At 42.4% G+C, this 22523-nt stretch overlaps 4 protein-coding genes across 4 annotated transcripts; 3 read left to right on the forward strand and 1 right to left on the reverse strand.

The window, feature by feature from the left end:
* Window positions 1-1838: 1838 nt before the first annotated feature.
* On the reverse strand, window positions 1839-5723 carry EAE98_004909 (uncharacterized protein; the record flags this gene model as incomplete). The annotated part of the gene is made up of 4 exons (XM_038952530.1): window positions 1839-4291; window positions 4342-4560; window positions 4609-4680; window positions 4733-5723. 4 exons carry the CDS (start codon window positions 5721-5723, stop codon window positions 1839-1841), a joined length of 3735 nt encoding a protein of 1244 aa, XP_038811180.1.
* A 4705-nt stretch (window positions 5724-10428) lies between these two features.
* Window positions 10429-13797, forward strand: EAE98_004910 (uncharacterized protein). The gene is made up of 3 exons (XM_038952531.1): window positions 10429-12213; window positions 12324-12510; window positions 12646-13797. The coding sequence occupies exons 1-3, from the start codon at window positions 12194-12196 to the stop codon at window positions 13264-13266; spliced, it is 828 nt and encodes a 275-aa protein (XP_038811181.1). The 5' UTR covers window positions 10429-12193; the 3' UTR covers window positions 13267-13797.
* Window positions 13562-13789, forward strand: EAE98_004911 (uncharacterized protein; the record flags this gene model as incomplete). Its single annotated transcript, XM_038952532.1, has 1 exon — window positions 13562-13789. One exon carries the CDS (start codon window positions 13562-13564, stop codon window positions 13787-13789), a length of 228 nt encoding a protein of 75 aa, XP_038811182.1.
* Window positions 13798-20421: 6624 nt separating the features above from the next.
* On the forward strand, window positions 20422-22179 carry EAE98_004912 (uncharacterized protein; the record flags this gene model as incomplete). Its single annotated transcript, XM_038952533.1, has 5 exons — window positions 20422-20500; window positions 20557-20613; window positions 20789-20908; window positions 20971-21195; window positions 21419-22179. The coding sequence occupies 5 exons, from the start codon at window positions 20422-20424 to the stop codon at window positions 22177-22179; spliced, it is 1242 nt and encodes a 413-aa protein (XP_038811183.1).
* Between the last annotated feature and the right edge of the window lie 344 nt (window positions 22180-22523).

The following is a 22523-nucleotide window of genomic DNA, read 5'->3' on the forward strand; positions in this document are numbered from 1 at the left end:
TATCTATCTATTTATCTATCTATCTATCTATTTATTTATCTATTTATTTATCTATTTATTTATTTCTCTATTTATTTATTTCTCTATTTATTTATTTATTTATTTATTTATCTATCTATCTATTTATCTATTTATCTATCTATCTATCTATCTATCTATCTATCTATCTATCTACCCACCTACCTAAACACCTGCGCAATAACATATCATCCAATCAGCAAATCATTCATTCATCCATTCATTCATTAATCCATCCATTCATTCGCTAGTTAACCACATATAGGAAATGTATACAGTATACAGTACCTACCTAGTTATCGTATCCTCCTTCTCGCTAAAGATCTGTAATGATTACCTAGGATGTAATTTCGATATCTCCTTGATTCAAGTTCGATTCTCTGGTGCTCCATTCCATCCATCCATACATACACAGTCAACCCAGATCTCATCATATCAAATCTCAAGTATCTCAACCTCAACATCTCTCCCCAAGCCCAAGAACCATCTTTCATCTTTCATCTTTCATCTTCCGTCTTCCAACCTCCATCTTCTATAAGTTTCATCCCCCACAAAGCAAATATATACCGAATCCCAGAAAGAATGAATGAATAAATGAACAAATAAACTTTTTCCACAACTTCAAGAAAGACTTCCAACTTTTAGAGACACTCGATAAGAGGACCATCACTTCCACCACTCCCACAATAATGGATCTCCTATTCAGCGACTTACATTCATATTCACATTCGCAATCAAAAATCACCCCCTCATCCATTCAAATATTTCATTTTGACAATTTTTTTATTCTTTCATTTCATTTCATGTATCTTCCACTGTGCATCGCTTGCTGCGTCAGTATTCGCTCTGCTCCGCACATTCACTGGGTATGTATAATCCTCTACCCAGTAGGGAATTTCCTCATCCACCCTCTCATATTCATCGCTTGCTATGCTCGCTCAGTTCTTGCACATCCATACTATAAACATACACACGAGACCATTCCGTTTCTTCCTTATCATACGCTGCTTCCCTTTCCTCGCTGGTCTCATTTACCATCCATTCATACCATCCCACCCAATCCGAATGACTTAAAAAAAACAAAAACAAAAACAAATCCACAAACCCCACTCCCGCTTAATGCCTTGCTGACCGACCACCCCCACGTCGCCTCGCGCCATCAAAACAAGTACTTTGCATGAAGTATCGCATTTTTGAGCTTTCCCTATGTGTATGCATGCCAATTGTATATCAAAGAACAACCCGACCAGTCGAAACCCATTGTGCAAGTTTATGAACCCTCTGACCAAAACAATAGCAAAACTTAAAATCGAAAAGCATAGAAAGAATCGACAACAATCCCAAACCAGAAAAAGTCGCCCGGACCGGAACCCAGAACCATATCGCTTTGCAAATGCATAGATAGAAAACCATAACAAAGTATCCATCTGAATGAATGAGTTTTCGAGAAACCCTCTTTTAATTTTTCTTCTTTTCGCCTCCAGTGGTTGACCATGTGTCGACAGACATGGAGAGGAAATCTATAATAGTCGTAAAACACGCTTATTCGATGATAGCCAAGGAGATCTGATATGCAAACAAACTTTCCCTTTGACCTGTCCTCCACTTTTTGCTGCAAATATCGCAAATTCATATGCAGATGTGTGCAACCTTTTAACTCCATTCAAGACGCGCAAGGTAAGCCGCTTGCCTTATAATACATCCACAATTAGTTGCGAGAAGCCTTTCATTGGAACGTCGAGCACCTATTGATCCTTTGAGCGACTCTCAGCTGGACTTTCACCTGATCAAGTAGACCTTTATCTCAAGCTACCAACAATTTACCCACCCTTACGCTCGCTTTCGTTGACAGGGAGTTTCTCGCCGTGCGAATGACCACCATTAACATTCTTAGCCTCAATAGGAGTACGCCCCTTTTTACGTTGAGTTTGTTGCCATTTTCCAGAAGACACTCCGGGTCCACCACCCTCACTCTTAGCAGATCTAGTATGCCCATTTTGTTTCAAATTAGATGGAGATTGCTTGACCGGCTGCTCAATTCCCACTGACTGCTTTGGGATTGGCCTTGAATGATCAATTTTATTTTTCTCAATGACAGCAGGTCCATTCAACTTCAGATTCTCAAGTTTTTTGTTGATCGTCGGTGAGGGTGTGTGCGTTTCGTATACGGGTGAAAGATGCGACAGCTCGTTTGAGAGGATGTCATTATGACCACTCGCAATGTTGAGGAGTGGGATGCCGCCATTTGGGACATTGCGGGCGGCAATATTCCTTGAGTTAGGAGACAACCGTGAATACCCATCAAGGCCCTCTGCAGATGTCAATCCGTTTGCGATTGATTGATGGCTATTAGAGCCATTTGGGGGAGTCGGGTTAGGACTAGATCCATTAGCAACTAAAGGAGAAACCTCGCTTAGACCACTTCGTGTAAATTTAGGTGTACGTTGCCCAGAAAAGTCCTCCCCCAATGAGATATCACTCTCAGTAAGAGACGCTTGGGATATTGATCCAACAGATCCTCTCGCGTGGGAAATCTTATTTTCAAAGATTGGCCCCTCATTTGTCGGAACAGAATTAGGGACTCCCACAGCAGAAGAACCGTTCACTACCAATGGTCCATTGGTGTGCAGGGTACGAAGATTAGAACTGGACATCGCATGTTGAGATGGAGCAGATTGAGCCAGCGAGAAGCGTCTATCGTTACCTAGTGGAGACGGCGACCGTGAAGGATTACGTTTGATCCTGTCACGAATCGATTGCGGCAGCTGATCGGTTGACAATCGCCGTCTATTTCCAGATATGTCTCCAAACGAAGGTATCGCTAAAGGCAAATCTCTGCGAGTATATGGCTGAGTTGGCTCATTGACGTAATACCCAACATACTCCTTTGGCGTACTAAGCTCTGGTGGAGTAGTAGCCGTTCGCCTCGACTCATATCCTTGTTCAGTGGACTCGTCTGGAATAAAATTTGGGATGGGAACACCGTTGCCCTGTGGTCGCAAAGGTTGATACACCCCAATTCCATTGGTACCATGAGCAGGATGCCCATTTCCTTGCAATAAAAGAGGCGAAGGAGCAGTACGAGTCCCGGGTTGTGAATGTGACCTGATAGACCCATTCGATTGAACCATGTTGGAGCTCGAGCCATTTGTAACAGTGGACCGATGAATACCTCTCCTCATCTCTGGCACAACAGCACTCAATTGCGGAGATGAGGGATTCGTACTCGAGGTTGGGTAGGCATACATTTGTTGCCCAGCGTATTGGAACGGATAAAAGTACATCCCGTCCGGTCGTATAGGTGCTGTTAATGGCCCTTGATCAAACGAAGAGGTTCGATTTCGATCAGTGGCTTGTTGCTTGATTGGCATGCCACCGCCTTGTATGCGACCGTGAGACTGTGCATATGCTTGAGCCTGGGCATGAGCCTGAGCATGAGCATGAGCCTGTTCCATGTACGTTTGTTGGACCAATTGCATCCTTAAAGTATTCTCTTGTGCCTGTAAGACCGAATACGTGGCGTAGAGGTGGTTGTGCAACTGTGATTGCGCTTGTTGCTGGGCAGCCCATTGGTCCTGTGTAGAGATATTCGACGGTATCCCATGCTGTGGGTACATGTGGTTATCGTAATTGCTATTTGAAGATTTGCGGCTGCCATTTGACGAATTGCGATTAGAATGGTTGTTACGACCGCCACGGTGACCTCCTCTGCCATTCCTATGCGGGGGATGACTAGCAGTCAATGTTGGCTTCTTAGACGGGGGTGGCTTTTCCCAAACTCGCTCCTGCTCTTTTGGAAATATATATTCTTCGCAACACTCATCCAGTTTGCCGCCAGATATCAACTCGAATGCCCTCCTCATTTCCAAGTGAAGTCCACGAAAGGAGAAATCATCTGCGGTATTTCCAAGATTCCGTTCAGTATTAAAAGGTTCCTCCACGCACAGCATGTTGTTTGTTGCTATTGCCCATTTCTTCTCCTGCTTCGAGATTTGCTTTCCCATTCGGACCGAGACTACCTGCTTGTCATAATCGAATTCGTGCCCGTAAAATCGAAAAAATTGGAACAAAAGTTCTCCCAAGGTTGATTTGTTCTTCAGACCAAACCCCCTCAAGGCGTCAATATCGTCTGCGAAGCTGCTTTCACCCCCTTCCTTCGTTGGTAACCTAAGGTGAGGCCGTTGATGTAGTGATGGTAACACAGGAGGCTCCCGACTCTGTAGAAAATTGATGATCATGCATATCCATGTATATGAGCTCAATGTGCCACCAACTAAAGAATGTGAGCGAAAATAGTCATGCCAAGGGGTTTCCTATTCTTACCAGCATCATTGATCGCCCTTGACTTTGTCCAATGCTTGATTATCATAGCCAAGGGCCTCACACGGGGATCAATCTCGATGTACGTTTTTATCATTCGAGTGTTCTCTAGAGCCTGGGTATTGTTGACATTCATGTCGCAAGGCAACTCGAGCTCCGGATCAAATATCTTGACGATGGGAACCTTAGCAGTTGATACACAAATTACCTTTTGCATACCATCTAGAGAATGTCAGTTATGTTGTCGTTGGCTGGGGTCGGGATACTCACTCTTTGCGAGTAATTCTGCAATCATGCATACACCCTCCATCACCTTCCAGTCGGTCGTTATGCAAATATCGACTAAGATTATCTATCAGTAGAGCTTTCAGACTTTAGCACCTTTTCAACTTACCATCTGACGCATCAGTACAAAGCAAATTGCCCGATGAACCGAAAACATAAACCCGTATATCGTGCCCAGGCCATTCTTTGTTAAACATATCTTCCAGCTTCGACACCAGCTTCCTCCTTCTCTCGTCGGTTTCCGCCGTTGGCAATAAACGATCATATAGCTCGCGCATATCTGTGGACAATTTTCTCTCTTCTTCATCTGACAATTTGCTTTTCAGATCAGAATCCTTCAATTGTTCCAATCGATCAGCCCCAAGACTATAAGGCATGCGCCGCCTTATGGAGGCCATAGCCGTTTCGTACTGACATCCTCTCCGCTGGGCAGGAGGTGGTCTCGAAGGTAGAGTTATATTTGATTCGGAGTATGCCGATCTAGGGGAATGGCTGCCAGGGGCATTTGGTGAAGGTTCTCTCGACTCGTCGAAAGAGAACTTCCTCGGATGCTGATGTGGTGTAGAAGGTACGGAATTCGATTCTCGAGACAATGTGGAATTTTGATGTTGTGCAACTGGTCGTGGGGGGAGTTGAGCTGTCAACTCAAATTTCTTGCCCGGCATCGCTGGTGATGTCTCCTTCTCTGTTATGAGCGCGCGCTCGCTTTTATTGAATTTTCGTACGTCCCTATTCCCATGACCGCCCCTCGCAGCAGGTTTTGGTTTTCGTTCCGTGGTAACGCCACTTGAGCTGGATCTTTGTCCGGGCACCGCCTGAATGTGTTGTGCTGAAAGTAGTGGGGGAAGTGGTGCAGTTTGCAGTCTAGTGTTTCCGCCTGAAGAAATGAGCTTGTTGTACTGTTCAAGTTGTTGTTGGTGAAATGAGGGCTGTTGGGGGAGTAAAATGGGAATGAATTGGGTTGGAAGCTGAGGGAAACCAGGAACACTCGGCGAGGAGCTGGAATTTGAATCGGCGTGGGTATTACGCCGCACGAGTCGCGACCACTGTGCAGATTGATATTGATATTTAGAATTACCTGTAGAAGGCTGGCCCTCCATCAACCTTATAAATTCCTTCTGTTGTGGGCGAGGGGATGTCGTTTTTCTTGACGATGTGTTGAGAATGTCTCGACTCTAAACGACCGACGGGGAAATCGAAGCAAAGACACACGGATCTTGGTACGAGTAAAGACGATGGAGGTAGCCACGCAACTATGAAAAGAGAAAGAGAATCAAAGAGTCTCCCCAATGTAGGAAGTATATGTAATTGTGCTCCGTAAACAAACGTCGTGGTTGTGGTCGTAATTCGTGGATTCAAAGAAGGAGAGGTTGTCGGAGGTTGATTTTCCTTCTTTCGAGATTGCCCCCTTCTGATATTGAGTTGCGTTGAGAGTGTGGTCCTATGTATTGGTCCCTCGCTATTTTTTTAATTCCGGACCATAGAAATTCGTATCGAAATTGAAGAGTGGAGAAAAAAAGGGAACTCGTTGCTTTGGAAAAATCGAGGGTATCTGTTACGGGATTCCGCTGTGCAGTGTGAACATAAACATACGAGAAGAATTATTCCTCCGTGGTCTTTTTGGTTTTAATTATGACAAGAGAATGAAATTGATCAATTGTTTAATTTTTTTCTTTTCTTTTCTTGAATGAGAGGAGAGAGAAAAGTAGGAATCTGGTTGGTAGAAAGAGAATTGGAGGGGAACCAGATTTTATTTTGGGAGGGCTGTTGCTTTGTTCTTCCACCGTTGTATCACACTTCTACGCACTTTCATACCAGAGAGTGTACTAGGTGGTGTACTAGGTAGGTACTGGATACTGTCTGTACTTGATTACTTTACTATAGTGAGTCGTAGTAATTAATCAATGGACGGAGTAAAGCAGCACTTTCTCGGGGCGTGTGTGGTAGGAACGTGAGTATTGGACTTTCCTCGATTTAAAAAGGAACGCTAAGCATGGTTCTGGTCCCAACAGAGCAGCAACAGGGTGAGGTGAGGTGAGAGGGAGGAAGGAGGAAGTAATCAAGCAGGAGAAGGTAATAAGGAGGACTCGCAGGAGGTGAATTGCTGCTCCAAAGAGTTGCTGCTTAAAAGATGAGAATGGCACTTTCCCGTATTTTCATTCAATATTCTCCTATCTCAAGGGTTCCATGTGATTCGTAACTACCTCCAGCTAGGTAGGTATAGGTAGGTCGGTAGGTGGTAGGTGGTAGGTGGTAGGTGTATGTAGGTACTAGTTCGAACTGTATGGTATTGGTATTGATATTGACTTCAGCAATAGAAATTATAATCGGAGAACTGGACAATGGAAGAATTGAATATCAAGACCATTTTTTGAAGCGGTTATTCATCGCCCTGGAGGGAATGGAAGGAAAGAGATGGTACCTCCTTTTCTTCATGTATTCATTCATATATTTATATATTCACATTTTCACACATTCACACATTCACATGTACAATCCTCCATCATACGGGCCATTCTGAGGTCTCTTAAGATTTACTCATAAAACTACTCGACTCCTGGTAAATTGGTTCACAACACAACATGCGTAGATCTGCCTCCTCCAATTCCATGTACTGGCCGTACCTACGAGACAACCTGGAGAGTTCCATATGTATATGTATATGTATATATGATACGAGTAATAACCATGGCCAACGCAAATCTCCCCCATAGCCAAGTCCTCTCTCCTCTCCTCTGGTCCCAGCTACTCAAACTTTACTTTTTGGTTATATCCCTCGTGCCAGTCACCACTTCGGAAAATATAAGTCCATTTCCTTTGTGAGCCTATTCCTTTTGCCTAACCATCTAGCCATTCACATTTCATGTAACACCGAGGGTGACTGTGTGACCTCAATATTAATATGGATACCGGTACTATGTGCCCACCCAAATTGCATCACAAATCCCCAGTCTAGCACGAAATATCTCCGCATATTTAGATTTAGGTGCAAAGAAGTTTCCAGCTCTTCCACGGTTTCTTCTTCGCTGGTACAATATATGTTCATAGAGCACGTACCAAGGAGGCCAAGTAATTGGAAGAAAATGATCATGAATAACGAGTTGGTTGGTCACTCGAGTGTATAAGTTTCAGCCCTGGAGAGAGTCTCATTCCTTTGAGGGGCGAGTATGTATTCAGCTCCTGTATCTAAAAGCTCCATCACAATTCCCCATCTTGGAGAATCTCGACGTGACCGTGGTACCTCGTACTAGTTATCCATGTGCATACAGTGTGTGTGTGTGGATTGCATAACGGGACAGTTTTACCTAGGTCCTAGTCCGGTGTAGTGCAGTGAGCCTGTGCCTGTTTGGGGACTGGCAAGTAAGATGGCAGTCTTCGGGATACTCATACCACACTTTACTCCTCTCTCCAAGCAATCGCCAATCTGACAGGAGGGGGCAATTTACAGCTTACCAGAAGATCAGCCCAAAGTGAGGCCACGAAGCATAGTCAGTGAAAGGGAAAACATAGAAACAATCCAACAATCCAACAATCCAACAATACGAACACGGCCTGAACAATTCTACTTCGTATGTAAAGTACCTAATAAAGCTACCTTCGCAGTGTGCAAGCTTTTCTAAACTAAGCTAGTCCCAAGTCCAAGACGTTTTGTTTCCTTCTCGAATCGTTCATTCTAAAAAGAACCCCGCCTGCAGGGCTCAACCACAATCCTTAATACCAGTATCGTACATCAAAGTCAAATTACCATTTCTGAGACGAAGGGGTTCAAGCTCCGACCTTTCTACAGTCTAGTCTTTGAACCTTTCTTCGACATCCCGATTCCTCGATGCGATTTATTGGTTCATGTTTCTCCCAGGCAATCATTTCATTGATGGATATATATCTATCCATCTATCCATAAATTACAACTACCAAGGTACTTGGAGTTATCCATTACATTTCCAGGATCATTAATTCCTTCACAACATCGAATCATGCTAAGGAGCTGCGGGTAGGAAGGGCCAAACCTCAATATCAATCAATATCAATCAATAACAATAACAATATCAAAGATGGTTGATTTACCCCTTAAATCCGAGATCAAACCTTATTAACCTTGGCAAAGAATTCTGGAATAATCCAAAAGACAAAGAGAAACATGAGCAACATGAGAATCAGGTTGATTACGATAGCAGCTAGACAGAGTGTGTGCCTTGAATAGTATCCTCGCTCAAGTACAGACCTACTACCTACCCCAGTCCCATTCTCCAAATCTGGAAACAAAAAAGGAACAAGAAGCATTTCTTTCCAAGTCTCAGACGATCCTACGAAGATGTATGGATTTCCGGTTAATTGAGGGGTTCATCAGGGTCCTCCTGTTGCTCTCCGTTCACATTTAATCTCCTTGAATCTCCAAGATTTCCAGAATCCTTCCGATATACGATTGATCAAATCCCCGACGTCTTCCCATCCCAGGGAACAATGAATGCATCCATCATTCCTTTCTTTCAATGATCAATGATAATATAATCAATCCATAATGAATCCTTTCACACAATTCAACCGATCCACCACGTCCAAGAAAGAGAAATCTGGGGAAAGGCGGCACACAATTACCTTTTTTCCCACATTTTCTCCAATTTACCAATTACCTTGATGCATTCTTCATTTATTCCTTTCATTTGGATACTGGTAATGGTGACATCCATATATTCTCCCTGCATTCATTCGGTAATTTCATTAGCCCTGCCTCGCCTGCTTAACCGCCGAGGTGTCGAAAAGCCCTGGAGAAGTCATGTTACGCCACAGCCGTGAAGGGATTAGGATTAACAAGACCTTGAGGTTCTGTTCTGTCGTGTTTTGAGTTTTGGGGGTTCACTGGTGGTTGAAGAATCGGAGGGATCTTCCGCGGCAATGAACTTATCTTTCCCGACCGATCCCTTTTTGGTTTCTTTACAATTGCAAATGCACTCACACCCACATCCATATCCAACTTTGAAGTGCCGACATGTGCTAATGTAAGGAAGCAGGATTCAATACGTTTACCTCGTATGTTTACTAGAGACTTCTCATGATGTGTACTCAAAATGCTCGTTCAAAATTGTATGAATACTAACGTACAGCCAGCCTTTCAGAGTCCACTCGTCAATAACTTGGTTGTTAGGATTGCTTCATGTTGACTCAAAGAACTCACTTCCTTCTTTATCATCTTCTTTCTCATGTTCCACATTATTCTTACCATACCATACCATATCTCCCTCTCAATCTCTCCCCTCCTCGTCCTTTTCCTTGTCAACGAAACAAAGACTTGATTCATCCACTCTATCCCATTCCGCCTTATATCGTACCACTTATTGAATAATACCAGGGTACATTCAAAACAGTCTGCCAAACCTCCAAATCATGAAGTCATTTTCTTGGCAATTTTGGGGGGGGGGATTCTTCATTTTTCTTTTCCTCACTGCTTATGCTCACGCTCACTAATCAACTTTTCTTGTATCTCGATCACGATTTCTTCTCCACCAACCAATTTTGACTCTATATTCTCATCCCAAAAGAAATACTTACATCTCGATTTATACGCCCGATGCTCCTTGGCATGCAAACAATGAGGTAACATCTTCTCTTGAGCATCGCGAATCGCGCCTTGAATTGTCTAGAAGCCGCTTAAATCCATCAGCTCAATACTTCGTCCACATACGGGGCCGAGGGGGGCCAGCCTACTCTTCCGCCTTAATTGCGGAGCCCAACTACCTCATCTACTCTGTCTGTACGAAGGACTCGTATAACAAAGCACCAACTTTGGTCTGGAACTCTTTTCGCCAGTGACAAGTGAAGAAGGGAAAGAAAGGTATCAGGTTGTCAGCTTTGTTCCAACACACCCGTTTCTTTCATCCTCATCCAATCTTACCTACGATATTCCTTAGACAATCAACCCTATTGGTGAAAAACACCCCGAAAGACTCAGACTCAGACCCGACATAAGGTTATTCCCAAAAAGCACGCAACCCACTTAGCCTTCCCTCAACTCAATGATCTAATCATCTGTGAACAAATTTCTAAACTCCGAACTAAAACTTCTACCCGGCCCTTCCGCATTTTCCATCCTTCTCTCTCATCTGTCTCGTCCCTAAAAGGCCCTTTGTAGCAAACAAAAATTCTCAAGCAAGAAATTCTTGACACTCTAACCCTCTAAACATCTAGTACCCATCCTCTAGTACCTGTCTAGAACCGCCTCCTAACATCCAATCGGCATCCACTCCCGGATATTTACTTGAGATCTAGATAGAATGTATGCATCTCCTCCCGTCTTTGCCTCTAGGACTGAATGAAGAACGTCATTGGGAACTCGAATTAAGGTTTTAAGAGCTTAATGCATCATTAGAAATCAACATCCGTCGTGTCGTATCGTACGTGCACACGAAGATTGATCCATCAAAACTTACACACAATAACAATACATATATATATCTTTCCGTGCCCTCCTCATCCGTCTTATTATACTTTCTCACCACATCCTCATCATCTATCTCATCATCTACGGAGTCTCATCATCTTTCTCAAACTCTCTGCCAAGCCAAACCCGCACAACCGCAGAAATCCCAGCACCTACTACGTACCTACTAGGTACCTAACTAACAACACATTCCCAGCCCGGCTACCAACCCAACCGGTATCCGTCTATCCCGAGTCCAACCCCTCCCTGCCACAGCTTCTCTCTTTCGCTCTCGGAATTCACGGAATTATCACTTTTGTCCATTTCTCCATTTCCTACCCATTCATTTATTTCAAAGCATACAGTCAATCGAGCATACCTCATCTCTTAAAAAGCAGAGCAAGAAAGTTACTTTCTTTCTAATCTACTTACTACGAATCTACTATAGTATCCATTTCTTCATCGGCATCATCACATTGAATATCAAATAAAATACATACATACATACCTACATACATACCCACATGCAAGAAATATATACATAAGATAAATTATCCTAAGGATCTCTCTGAGCAATCGCAATATTCTTATATCCGCTTTATCTCCTCCTCATTACATACCTACCTAGCATATCACATCCAAGTACCGAATCAAATCGAGGTCGAGTTCGAGGAAAAAAAGAAAAGCGCCAGCTTGTGTGAAAACGGATTCTCTTTCTCATTTTTTTTTTCATTCTTCTGCCCGGAGAAAAAGGTGTGAGGATTGCCTAAGTACTTTGCGTGCCGAGCTGTTCTTTGTTGTGTATATCGGGAGATACATAGGTATATATATATATACATATCCTGAGCTACATACGTCTATACGTTTATTTTCTACTACGACAACTACTACCTACGACCAAAGGAAACTTCCTTGGCTATCGAATTGCGATTAGGATTCCATTATATTCATTCACATTCTTCTATTCGAGATCTTTTCTGGAGTGATATCGATATCGACATCGAATTTTGAATTGGGATTGAAATTGAAATTGAAACCGGACTTGAATCCGCATTGGGAATTCGGTGTTGGGGATTTCGATTTGGGATATTCACATTCTTATACCATTTTTTTACTTTATTTATTGTGTTGATCAATTATATACATACACCAGCAATGACACGATTACTATCAAGGTATGGATGATCTTTTCCTCTATCTTATTTCATCTACTTTCATCTACTCTAATCCATCCACACCCCCTCCCCCTCTCAATCTCCCCCCACAACTATCTAACACTACCCAGAAGCTCACTCACCTCATCCCGCTCCACGACCCTCCTAATCGCCTTCCTCTCTCTAACATCCAACACCCTCTCTTCAATCTTCTTCCACCAAATCCCCGACGAGCCGTTTCACCTCGCGGTTAACTATGGATTGTATCTGCATTTTGCAAACGTGATGAGTGTTTTTGGGGTTATTGGGGCTTTGAGGGTATGTATATTTCTTTCTTCCTTATCCCAGGCCTGAATTTCTCTCCACTCTTTGTTGAAATTCATGAATCGATATCGATATCACTAGATATATATAACAATTATTAAGAGAGAAAAGAACTAACAACCCCCTCAGAAACACTCCCTCTCCATTCTCTGTTTCTCAAACTATCTCCTCCTCGATACACTCCTCAGCGCAATCCCCCGTCTCCTCCTCCTAACCCTCCTCTCCAACTCCTCTTCTATCCTCTGCACCCCCTCTTCAACCACCTCTCTCGATTTCTCCACCGTCACTCAACCTCCCTCCCTGTCGCAAAATACGCAAGAAATAAGTCTCGCTTCTTACACCATCTCGACCAGTATCCCCGCATCATCACACATCGCATCTTTTGCGGATTTTGTAGGGAGGACGGGAGGAGATGATGGATGGACCGAGAGTGGATGTAAGAAGATTATTACGCTGGGATATATAACGCTGATTGCGGGGGTTATGGCAGCTATGGGACTGCAGGTTTTAGGCGCGCTTTGTGTGAGGGATTACGCGAGGGGCTTGTTTGTGAATGAGGAGATGGGGAATGATGGGGAATGGGAAAGAGAGATGGGGGATAGGGAAAGAGAGAGGGGGGATGTGGAGAGAGGGGAGAAGGTGAAGTTGGTGGAGAGGGAAGGGTTCAGACCGCTTTTGGTATTGGAAAGAGAGAGGGGTGAAGAGTTTAGGAGGATGACGCCGATTGTGGAAGAGAGGGAATACTTTTAAATGATGACAGTGATTGAGGAAGTGGCAACAGGAGGAGACTAAACGAGATGAAAATCCATCTCCATTCGCATACCCAAGGAGTAGGAGTAAATCTCCCACGAATATGAAGCAAGCAAGCAGTCCCACGAGACAAAACGACATGAATAAGAAATGACGAAATTGTATGATACGATAGGTGGTGGATGGAATTAGTCTGCACATGGATGACAAATGAGATATGAAGCGAACTTTGCGTTGATGGCTATGATTGGGCTTGTGTATATCAATTGCATTGAGGAAGTATGAAGTATAGAGTATGAAGTGTGAAGCGGGAAATGTAAATGGGAATAGGAATAGGAATATGAGGATAGGGCGCTCATTAGATACCATTACTATCGATATCATTGGAAGAAGAAACAGAAGAAAAGAAGAGGAAGAGGAAGAGGAAGAGGAAGAGGAAGAGGAAGAGGAAGAGGAAGAGGAAGAGGAAGAGGAAGAGGAAGAGGAAGAGGAAGAGGAAGAGGAAGAGGAAGAGGAAGAATAACAAGAAGAACAGGGAGTGTAATAATAAATAAATAAATATATATATATATACATTACGATTTTACTACATGAATTGAAATAAGTAAATTCATTAATTAGATAGTATTAGTTATAAGATATAAGATATCGTATATAGATTTATATTCGAGTATTCGAGTATGTGTTCGAGTACTCGAGAAATGAAATGAAATGAAATAAGAATAAAAATAAGAATAAAAATAAAAATAAAAATAAAATAAAAATAAATATAAATATAAATATAAATATAAATAGAAATATAAATAGAAATATAAATAGAAGTATAAATAGAAGTAAAAATAAAAATAAAAATAAAAATAAAAATAAAATAAAAATAAAAATAAAAATATAAATATAAATAGAAATATATTATCTACATCGGATCTTTAACATACCCTCTTAGAAATACTCGTATATATATATTACTAGATAGTATTTATACCTAGGTTTATAAGTATTTATAATAGAAGGAAAGAAGATAAATAGATAGATAGATAGATAGATAGATAGATAGATAAATAATAAATAAATAAATAAATAAATAAATAAATAATAAATAAATAAATAAATAAATAAATAAATAAATAAATAAATAAATAAATAAATAAATAAATAAATAAATAAATAAATAAATAGATAGGTATATATATATCCTTTAAAAACTATTAAGTGTTGATGTTGCAGGTGAGGAGGGAAGTATCTGAATAGTAGATAGGTAAGCTAAGGGAGGTAGGTAGGTAAGGTAAGGATGGTAAGGTAGGTAAGCTAAGGTATCTACTGATTAATGGATGGTAGGTAGGGAGGTAGTAGGTAAGGGACTGTATCCATTTCATCTGCAGGGTAATTTTGATTTCTTGTTGGATTTGAAATTTTGAAATTTGATGAATATTTTTTGGGGGGGAGGGGGAGGAGGGGGGTTGGATGATGCGAGGTGGGTAGTGCTGGGGTAGGTAGTGCTGGGTAGTGCTAATAGGAAAGGAGATGATAGGAAAGTAGATAGATAAATAAATAGATAAGGTGAAATGAAATGGATTGAAATGGATGATTTTTGTACTGTACGGTACGGTACAGTACCTATCTATCTAGCCTAGCCTAGGATTCTCTCGCTTTCTGTATAGAGGGTGGTGGGTTTAAATGGAAGAGGAGAGGAGAGGAGAGGAGAGGAGAGGAGAGGAGAGAGGATAGAATGAGTACTGACTGACTGACTGACTGACTAACTAATTAATTAACTGATTGACTAACTAACTGATTAACTAATTAATTGACTAATTAACTAACTGATTAATTAATTAATTAATTAACTAACTAATTAACTAACTGATTAATTAATTAATTAATTAATTAACTAACTAACTGATTAACTGATTAACTAACTAACTAACTGACTGACTGACTGACTGACTGACTGACTGACTGACTGACTGATTATAGTGAAAAGAAGGGAGAAGGAATCTGGAAGTGTAGAGAAAAAAAGAGAGGAGATAATGAGGAACTAAGTAGATATGTATGGTGATGAATTGATGGTGAGACGTCGGTTATCAGATGAGATGAGATGAGACGATTGTGGGATCTGGAAGGGGAGGGGAGGGAAGAGAGGCTGGAGGATAGATAGAAAAGGTAAGATAGATACACCTTCGGAATTAACTTCTACGTACATTTCGATTGTCTAGCTCTGGGCCGTGGTGAATGTTGTAGACTACTTCAAGCCCGAAAGTAGCTAGATTGTGTGTAGTTTTTAGAAGTTGTGGGTTTGGGCTTCTTTGATATGGTCGTCGTGTATCGATATATTATTGATGTGGTTTGTGGTTTGTGTTTGTGGTGAGAGCTACATAGAAACCAGAAAGATAGAGAAGTGAGAAAAGTGAGAGATTCGTGAACAGATGGGAGCCAGTTCCTTAGTCGGGAAGAAAAGACATGATGCAAAATATAATATATTCGAGTTGAGCCCCCCAAGCTCAGGAACCTCATATCGACTTCAAAGCAAAACATTCAAACATCACGATGATGATGAATTCACCGCTCGTAAACCCCGCTGGATGGTTAAATTCATGGTGGGGTAATACTCCGATAAGTAAAGATTTGTATTTCCCCGTGATGATAAGGAGTAATGAACTGGTGGGAGACGAAGGCGGATAATATCCATCGTGTCAAGAATTCAAGTATATACCTCACTGGTAGGCTATCCGGAATCAATCCCGAAACTTCATTATTGAATTCATATATGGATGGTAAAAACTAATCATTTGAGAGGCACGTTGCCATCTTGATCCTTCTTGATTTTGTATATGAAGCTCTCGCATCCGATGCATAAGCTAGAATTGATTTTTCTCTCTTTTGAAGATATCCTGAGTGGAAGAAAGTTGCATAGTACGCAACTTCACTCATCACCGATTGTACATGAAATCGGGAAGTCGAAAGCTTCAGTATTTGTAGCCTATTTCCTTCCGAACTGACGGTTAGATATAGCCTTTTATATGCAGAGCAAAAGTGTGACTGCAATTTCCTGTGGGAAGAGCCGTGTGAATGAGGGGGATGTTGCATCAAAGTTTCCATACATAGTACAGCAAATCAAACCAACCCATTTTGACCAATGGTGGGGCGAACTTGGCGAAGGTATTACAATCTGCAGATGCGTGGCGTGCACCGCATTAAGAAACCGGCATGGAGTTGGGTGTGATGGATGGCCCAGGTGTGGGATGCATACATTCTGCAGTTTCGTTGGGCCACCTTACAGATTTTGTTGTTTGTTCCCCTTCTGTGGTTCGGTTTCCGGCGGGAATTTCCAATGCGTGTGGGTAGGTATGATTGCCAGGTGACGCTTTTCTTAGAAGCAAGATTCAACCGGCTTACCGGCATTGGAAATGTTTTACTATAGATTGGTCATATTCAATAGAAGAACCGTTTCTCAAGAACATGGTTTGCAATAACAGTCGTATAAAGTTTCTGCATCTTTCCTTTTGTCTGTGCTTTGCTAATTCTCTACAAAGTACGAAGTAGATTTCGGCTCGGCTGTTGAACTTTGATGATGCATGTCAGAAAGGTGTTCGGAGTTGTGCGAATGATAAAGCAGCAAGATAGATAGGGTGAGGATCCTTGTAAAAGGAGTGTAGTGCGTGTAGTGCGTGAGTGCGATAAGGAACAAGATATTTTGGTTCTTTTTGGAATATTATATTGAAGGATGAATGACTCCCTGTAAATGTTCGATATATCAAGCACGACTTTCTCACTAAAGGATTTTCCACTCATCCGTCAATACCGGTACGCGAAGACTTTGTCTTGCCATGAAATCAGATTCACCCCATTTCGAATAGGGGTAAAATTGAGGAATGAGATCTTCAATTTTCTTTCTCTCTTATGAACCCCACGAGAAACCTCGGGACCACCTGGTGGACTAGACAACTTCATCCAGATAACCCGAGACTTATTCTCAGGTTGTCGTCTGTGGCTTGATCATTGACATCCAGAGAACAAATTGTACAAGGATCATCCGCATATCGCGCTCAGCGAAATTGTAGTCCCCCTGTTGGTTGGTTGCACGTCCGTTGGAATTGGTGGTGGAGCGATTGAGCGATTCATTCGCTAGGTGCTTGATGAAGAACAGAAGGCAAGAGAAGAGCATTTCCTTCCATGAATCTTGCTTGCCAGTCAAATTCCAAAGGGTTCAAGGTTATACTTTGGGACTGTGTGGAATCAAAGACATAACGTGCACACTTTGGCGGGTTATCGTACGGTCTAGGGCTCGAGGTGTGTTCCATTGAGGAAAGTTGTTCGATAGAAGAGTGGAAACTCTTAGAGACCCAGAGAATAGTGGAGAGACCAAAAGATGAATGTGGGGTGTAGCGAAAGAAGCTATCGCTAAATAACGAATTTGATACACTTGGAAGGTTTGGATAGTCTGTTCTGTCCGTGTAGATTTGTGGAGGTCATTTTAGAAAAGATTAGGGCCGAGTAGTAAAGATTGAAGAGGGAGGTGTGTTAGCATCAATCAGTCAATCATCCATCAATATTGAAGCTCCGAGGACGGATTCCTCGATTTGAGGGATAAATGGGATGAATGTCTGAGAACTTGGGAAGAGATGGAACAACATCTAGAACTTCCGACCAAGACTTAACGATGAGGCTGAATAGATATTATATCTCATGATGAATCAAGTGAGTGATACACTGTCACCACCATTTAATCCTGAATAAATGAAAAATCAGCCTTACACATGAAAATAGATGATCAAGGTAGGTAGGTCATCATGATCCTTATCAACGGCTTTTCCTGCACAAACCCATCTTCATGTAAAGAGGGACGAGGGGACAAAGTGTGGTATAACCACCCCCTCTTGCCTTGATCCGATTCGTTTGGTGAACACAGTCAGTGACCAAAATCAAATCAAAGTTTCTGTTATCCCGAGTGATGATGCAACTCTCCTATCTCCATACCAAGCTCCATAACCGCGTACCGATATCAACGGTTGATAGGTGTCGAGAACACGATCAGGGAAATGAGTTGGAAATGAAGGATGGAAGAGGAAAGTAGATATGATACCTTTTGCTGAACTAATATAGTTTTCATGTTACGGAGAATATCTAAGTACCAGGTAGTGAGTGGTTTGGTACCTTTTGATATATGAGTAAAACTAGTACTACAAATGGTTAGGAAGGAAGCACTGACACAACGATAATACTTAGGAAGAAAATGAATGGGGTGAATGGAATGGGTCTCCAGGAAGAGGGACAGCTAGAGAACCGTGACGGTACGATTGAAGTGTCTGACGAATATGTAGAACGCGACATCAGTGGGTAAGTGGTAGCGGCAGGAGGAGACAGCTAGATGGATGGTACAAATCCTCAACAGGGCAGGTATACAACGAGCAAAGAAAGGAAGAAGCTGGAGATGCATGTAAATAAATATAGAGAGCAGCTTGATATCGACAATAAGCGTTGAAATATAGAAACCGAACACAGTGCTCCCATGACTGGCCGTTCATCTTCACAACAGACCCATGGAAGAAAAGACGATGATGTACGATAGGTATGAATCTCTGCATCAAATGTAGCTTTATGGAATTTCCATTGGTAAAGAGCAATCATTCCTCATTCCTCATCCATCACTTGTCACTCATCACTCGTCACTCGTCACTCATCACTCATCACTCATCACTCATCTCCCTCCTTCTTTCAAGCTTCCTCTCTTTCCCCTCTGCTCGTCCCTTGTCAGCAAAATCCGCATCCACTCCTCATCAAATACACACTACTGCACCACCACCCGAAGTAATAAAATTATCGCAAGATTTCCACCACTCCCAACTCACGGATCTACCAAAAAGAGATTTCGCTAGTGGTAAGAATTGGATCATCCTCGATTCCCTCATACCGGCTCTTCCCACCGAAAAGGGTAACCATTCGCCATTTTTGATTGAACCACCCGCTCATCAAGTGACCACAGGAATTCTTATTAGATGATGATTAGAAAAGAAGAGGGACATTATGGACCTGTTGATTGACCAACTAGGGGGGAGGGAAAGCGAAAGGGAAGAGGAAGAGGAAGAGGAAACGTATGAAAATGGACTAATAACGAAAGGTTGTAAACTTGTATGTGTATTGTATGTGTACGGAGTATGTAAACGGGCAAACTGATAAACTGGCAATCTTGCAAACTGGTAAACTGGTAAACTGGTAAACTTGCAATAACAATAAATTCCTCCTTGGCTATATTTCCTTCCACCCAGTTCAGATCGAATCAGTTACGATATCGTATTCTTTTGTACCCTAGATTACGATTCCCAATTTCATTATTTGACTACCCAGGTGCCCAGGTACTTATTACTACTAACCGTTAAACATTGCCTACCTCTCCTGCCTTAGTATTATCTATCGTACATCCACCATCCACCAAGAAAAAAAAAAGATTAATCTCTTTCCATCCTTTTTTTTCTTTCCCTCCCTCCCTCATTATCGTCACTTACCTAACAACACGATTTTGAACCTCTTTCCGACCTCTCTTCCATCTCCTTTTCTCTCGCCATCAACGAAGGAAATAACGATATTCATTAGAATAAGTTATCCAGCGATATTACATATACACACACATATATATAAATATATATATATTGGTCATTCGGAGTAGTTTTGGTTGTTCCTTTCTCCCAGTCGAATACTTGTTGCTTTATTCCACAAGGTGTTCAGTCTCATTCATTGTTGTTGTGGTTGCTGGATTTTCATTTCCTGGTGAGTTGAACTTTTTTTCTCCTTCATAAAAAAAAAATCTAGTAGTGAGACACAAATTTTCTCTTGCTTCGCTTTTTCTTTCCCCTCCTCCAAAACATCCACACGCCGCTTTCGCTGCTATTACAATATCATTTTTCAATCCTCGGCTACATACGTTCATGCCTTTTTTTCTTCTCCTTGTATGCGCTCCAATCTTCGAGGGATTTTGCCTCCAAGTATCATCTCTAGAGGATCTTGACTTTTCTTCAATCGATCATTACTAATTGCAAGAAATCATTATATAGAATTCCATACTCACGACAATCTTAGTCGTATACGTTCCTTTCACTCAGATCGAGCACCCTGCTAGCCCTCAGTTCTTTCGAAGCATCTATTCGAATTGACAATCTGCCAAAAATGTCTTATTACGATAATCAGCAATGGTCTGCCTCCGGGCAACCTTCTTGGGAGCAACAAACCCCACCTGCTCGCTCTGGTATGTCTGGAAACTCTTCATGTTATCGCCAGGGTGTCAATTAACAGGTGTCACAGGCGCCAGCTCAGTCGTTCCGCGTGAGGACTCCACTGCTTTCAGCACACAAATCGAGGGTACGTTCAATGAAATACACTGGTCGTAGGAATAGGCCCATTCGCCCTTTTTGTCTTGCGCAGGATAGGATTTTGGTGTTTGGGGTTAGGATGGGAATGATCTATATCCTTACATGGTCTCGATGAATGTGCTAGGAATTTCATGATCAAGAAGCTGATGAGTTTGAAAATCTAGAGGTCGACCGTGCCATTGACAATCTAGTCAAGAGTGGGAAAATGTTCAACCTACCAGCGGGTGGTCGTCGTGATTCCATGCCAATGGTTGGTCCTTCGAGAACCTTTCCGGAACAATTCGGTATGCTTCACCTTCAGAGAGGACAACTTGAAACTCTTCAGCCCTAACTCTATTGATTTTAGATCCTCGAATGACTGCTGGTCCTCCACGACACCATTCGGTTAGCGATTTCGGTGATGCTCGGTCCTTCTCGGGATCCAATCTTCAGAATTTCTATGCCAACCAGCGACACCAACCATCGAGAGGCGCAAATGAAGCCGAACAAGTGATGCAGGCGAAGAGGAGAATGGCGGCTCAACGTGAGAGAGAATTGCGCAACTATCATCAAGAGCAGCAATATAATCGAAGTAGGCCACCCTCTTCCAATGTATAAAAGTCTTATTTGTCAAATACCCTGTACCCAGCGGCTCTTACCCAGTGGTTCGTTTTTATCAGTCAAAATTTTGTACATGACTTTTTTCATGACTCTTTTCATCTCGCCTACAACTGTCCTGTGTGAAATTGAAAGAAAAATCTGTCTTTGTTGTTTATCTTTGAGATCTATTATGCACATTTACTGACTGGAATAAGGCGTTACAGCTGAAATCTTGGGAGGCAAACCAGACCGTATCGCAAGCCCAGGTAGCGGTATGAGCGAGGAAGAACGTCGTGAGTTGATTGCCCGTCAGCGAAGTGCTCTCTATGGGGAAGGTCCAGCCTTCAATGCCGAAAATGGCAGTTTCGATGAAAATGGTACCCCGCGCCCAACCAATCAGGGGTCCACCTCGCAAACCCTTAATGCTGCACCAGGTGCTATTAGAGGACACTCGCCTCTTGCCTTTGAGCACTTCAATTCTCAAGCTAGCCAGGCGGAAAACTCAAATCAGCAAAATGCTCCCGAGTCTCAATCTGCCGCAACAGCACAGGCTCCAGGTCAACAACGATCTCGTGCTAACAGCACATCCTCCCCATCGTCCAACCCTACCAGCTTTAGTCTATTCGAATCTGCTGCTCAACAGTCCAGTCGGACTTCGACTTCCTCCCCCGGTGGATCCCCACCACGCCAAGGAGGAAAGGCTCCCGCTAGCGGCGTGGCTCCAATTGGCACTAGACCTAGTGGTCAAGCTGCTAATCCAGCTTTAAATAAGCGATCCACTACCCCTTTGCCATCTCCACTAAGCTATGGCTTTGCTGCTAATGATTCAACTACTGAATCTAAGGATGCAAGAACGACTTCCGCGGCGTCAAACCCCAACCCGCAAGGACAGACTGAAAGTGGATTAGGCTGGGGATCTAAGAGCGGTGTTTGGGGTAACAAGAATCTTGGTGTACAGGCTTCGGTATGGGGATAAATTGGGTATGGGATTATGAATGAACATAGAAAATAGGCGCGAAAGGACAGGGGTATGATTGATTGATATCTGCATATGTTTGCGCGTGGTGGGTGGGAAAGGACAAAAGAATATCGATAATAAGCTTGGCATGGCAGGCGTATGGAACCTTTGCAGAATTTATCGGAAGGCAGGTTCTGGACGGAGGGGAGCGAGTTTTTCACCACCTCGCTATCATGCTTTGCTTTCAGCACATATTGCGGGAGTCTAATTGAATCTCGGCAACGGCCACAAGGGAGGAGTCTGTTACTGTTTTTTTCTCTCTCGGATGTTCAAATGGTAATAACGGGTAGGCATGGATTTTG

The sequence above is a fragment of the Botrytis deweyae genome (genome assembly GCF_014898535.1).
Source record: "Botrytis deweyae strain B1 chromosome Unknown BDEW_009, whole genome shotgun sequence".
In the NCBI taxonomy this organism is placed as follows: Eukaryota; Fungi; Ascomycota; class Leotiomycetes; order Helotiales; family Sclerotiniaceae; genus Botrytis; species Botrytis deweyae.

Bases quoted from the DNA above. Each gene is read 5' to 3' on its own strand.
- EAE98_004910 (XM_038952531.1), top strand. From the start codon at position 12,194: ATGACACGATTACTATCAAG. The intron at 12,214-12,323 runs GTATGGATGATC...AACACTACCCAG, and splicing joins ATGACACGATTACTATCAAG to AAGCTCACTCACCTCATCCC. The intron at 12,511-12,645 runs GTATGTATATTT...CAACCCCCTCAG, and splicing joins GGGTTATTGGGGCTTTGAGG to AAACACTCCCTCTCCATTCT.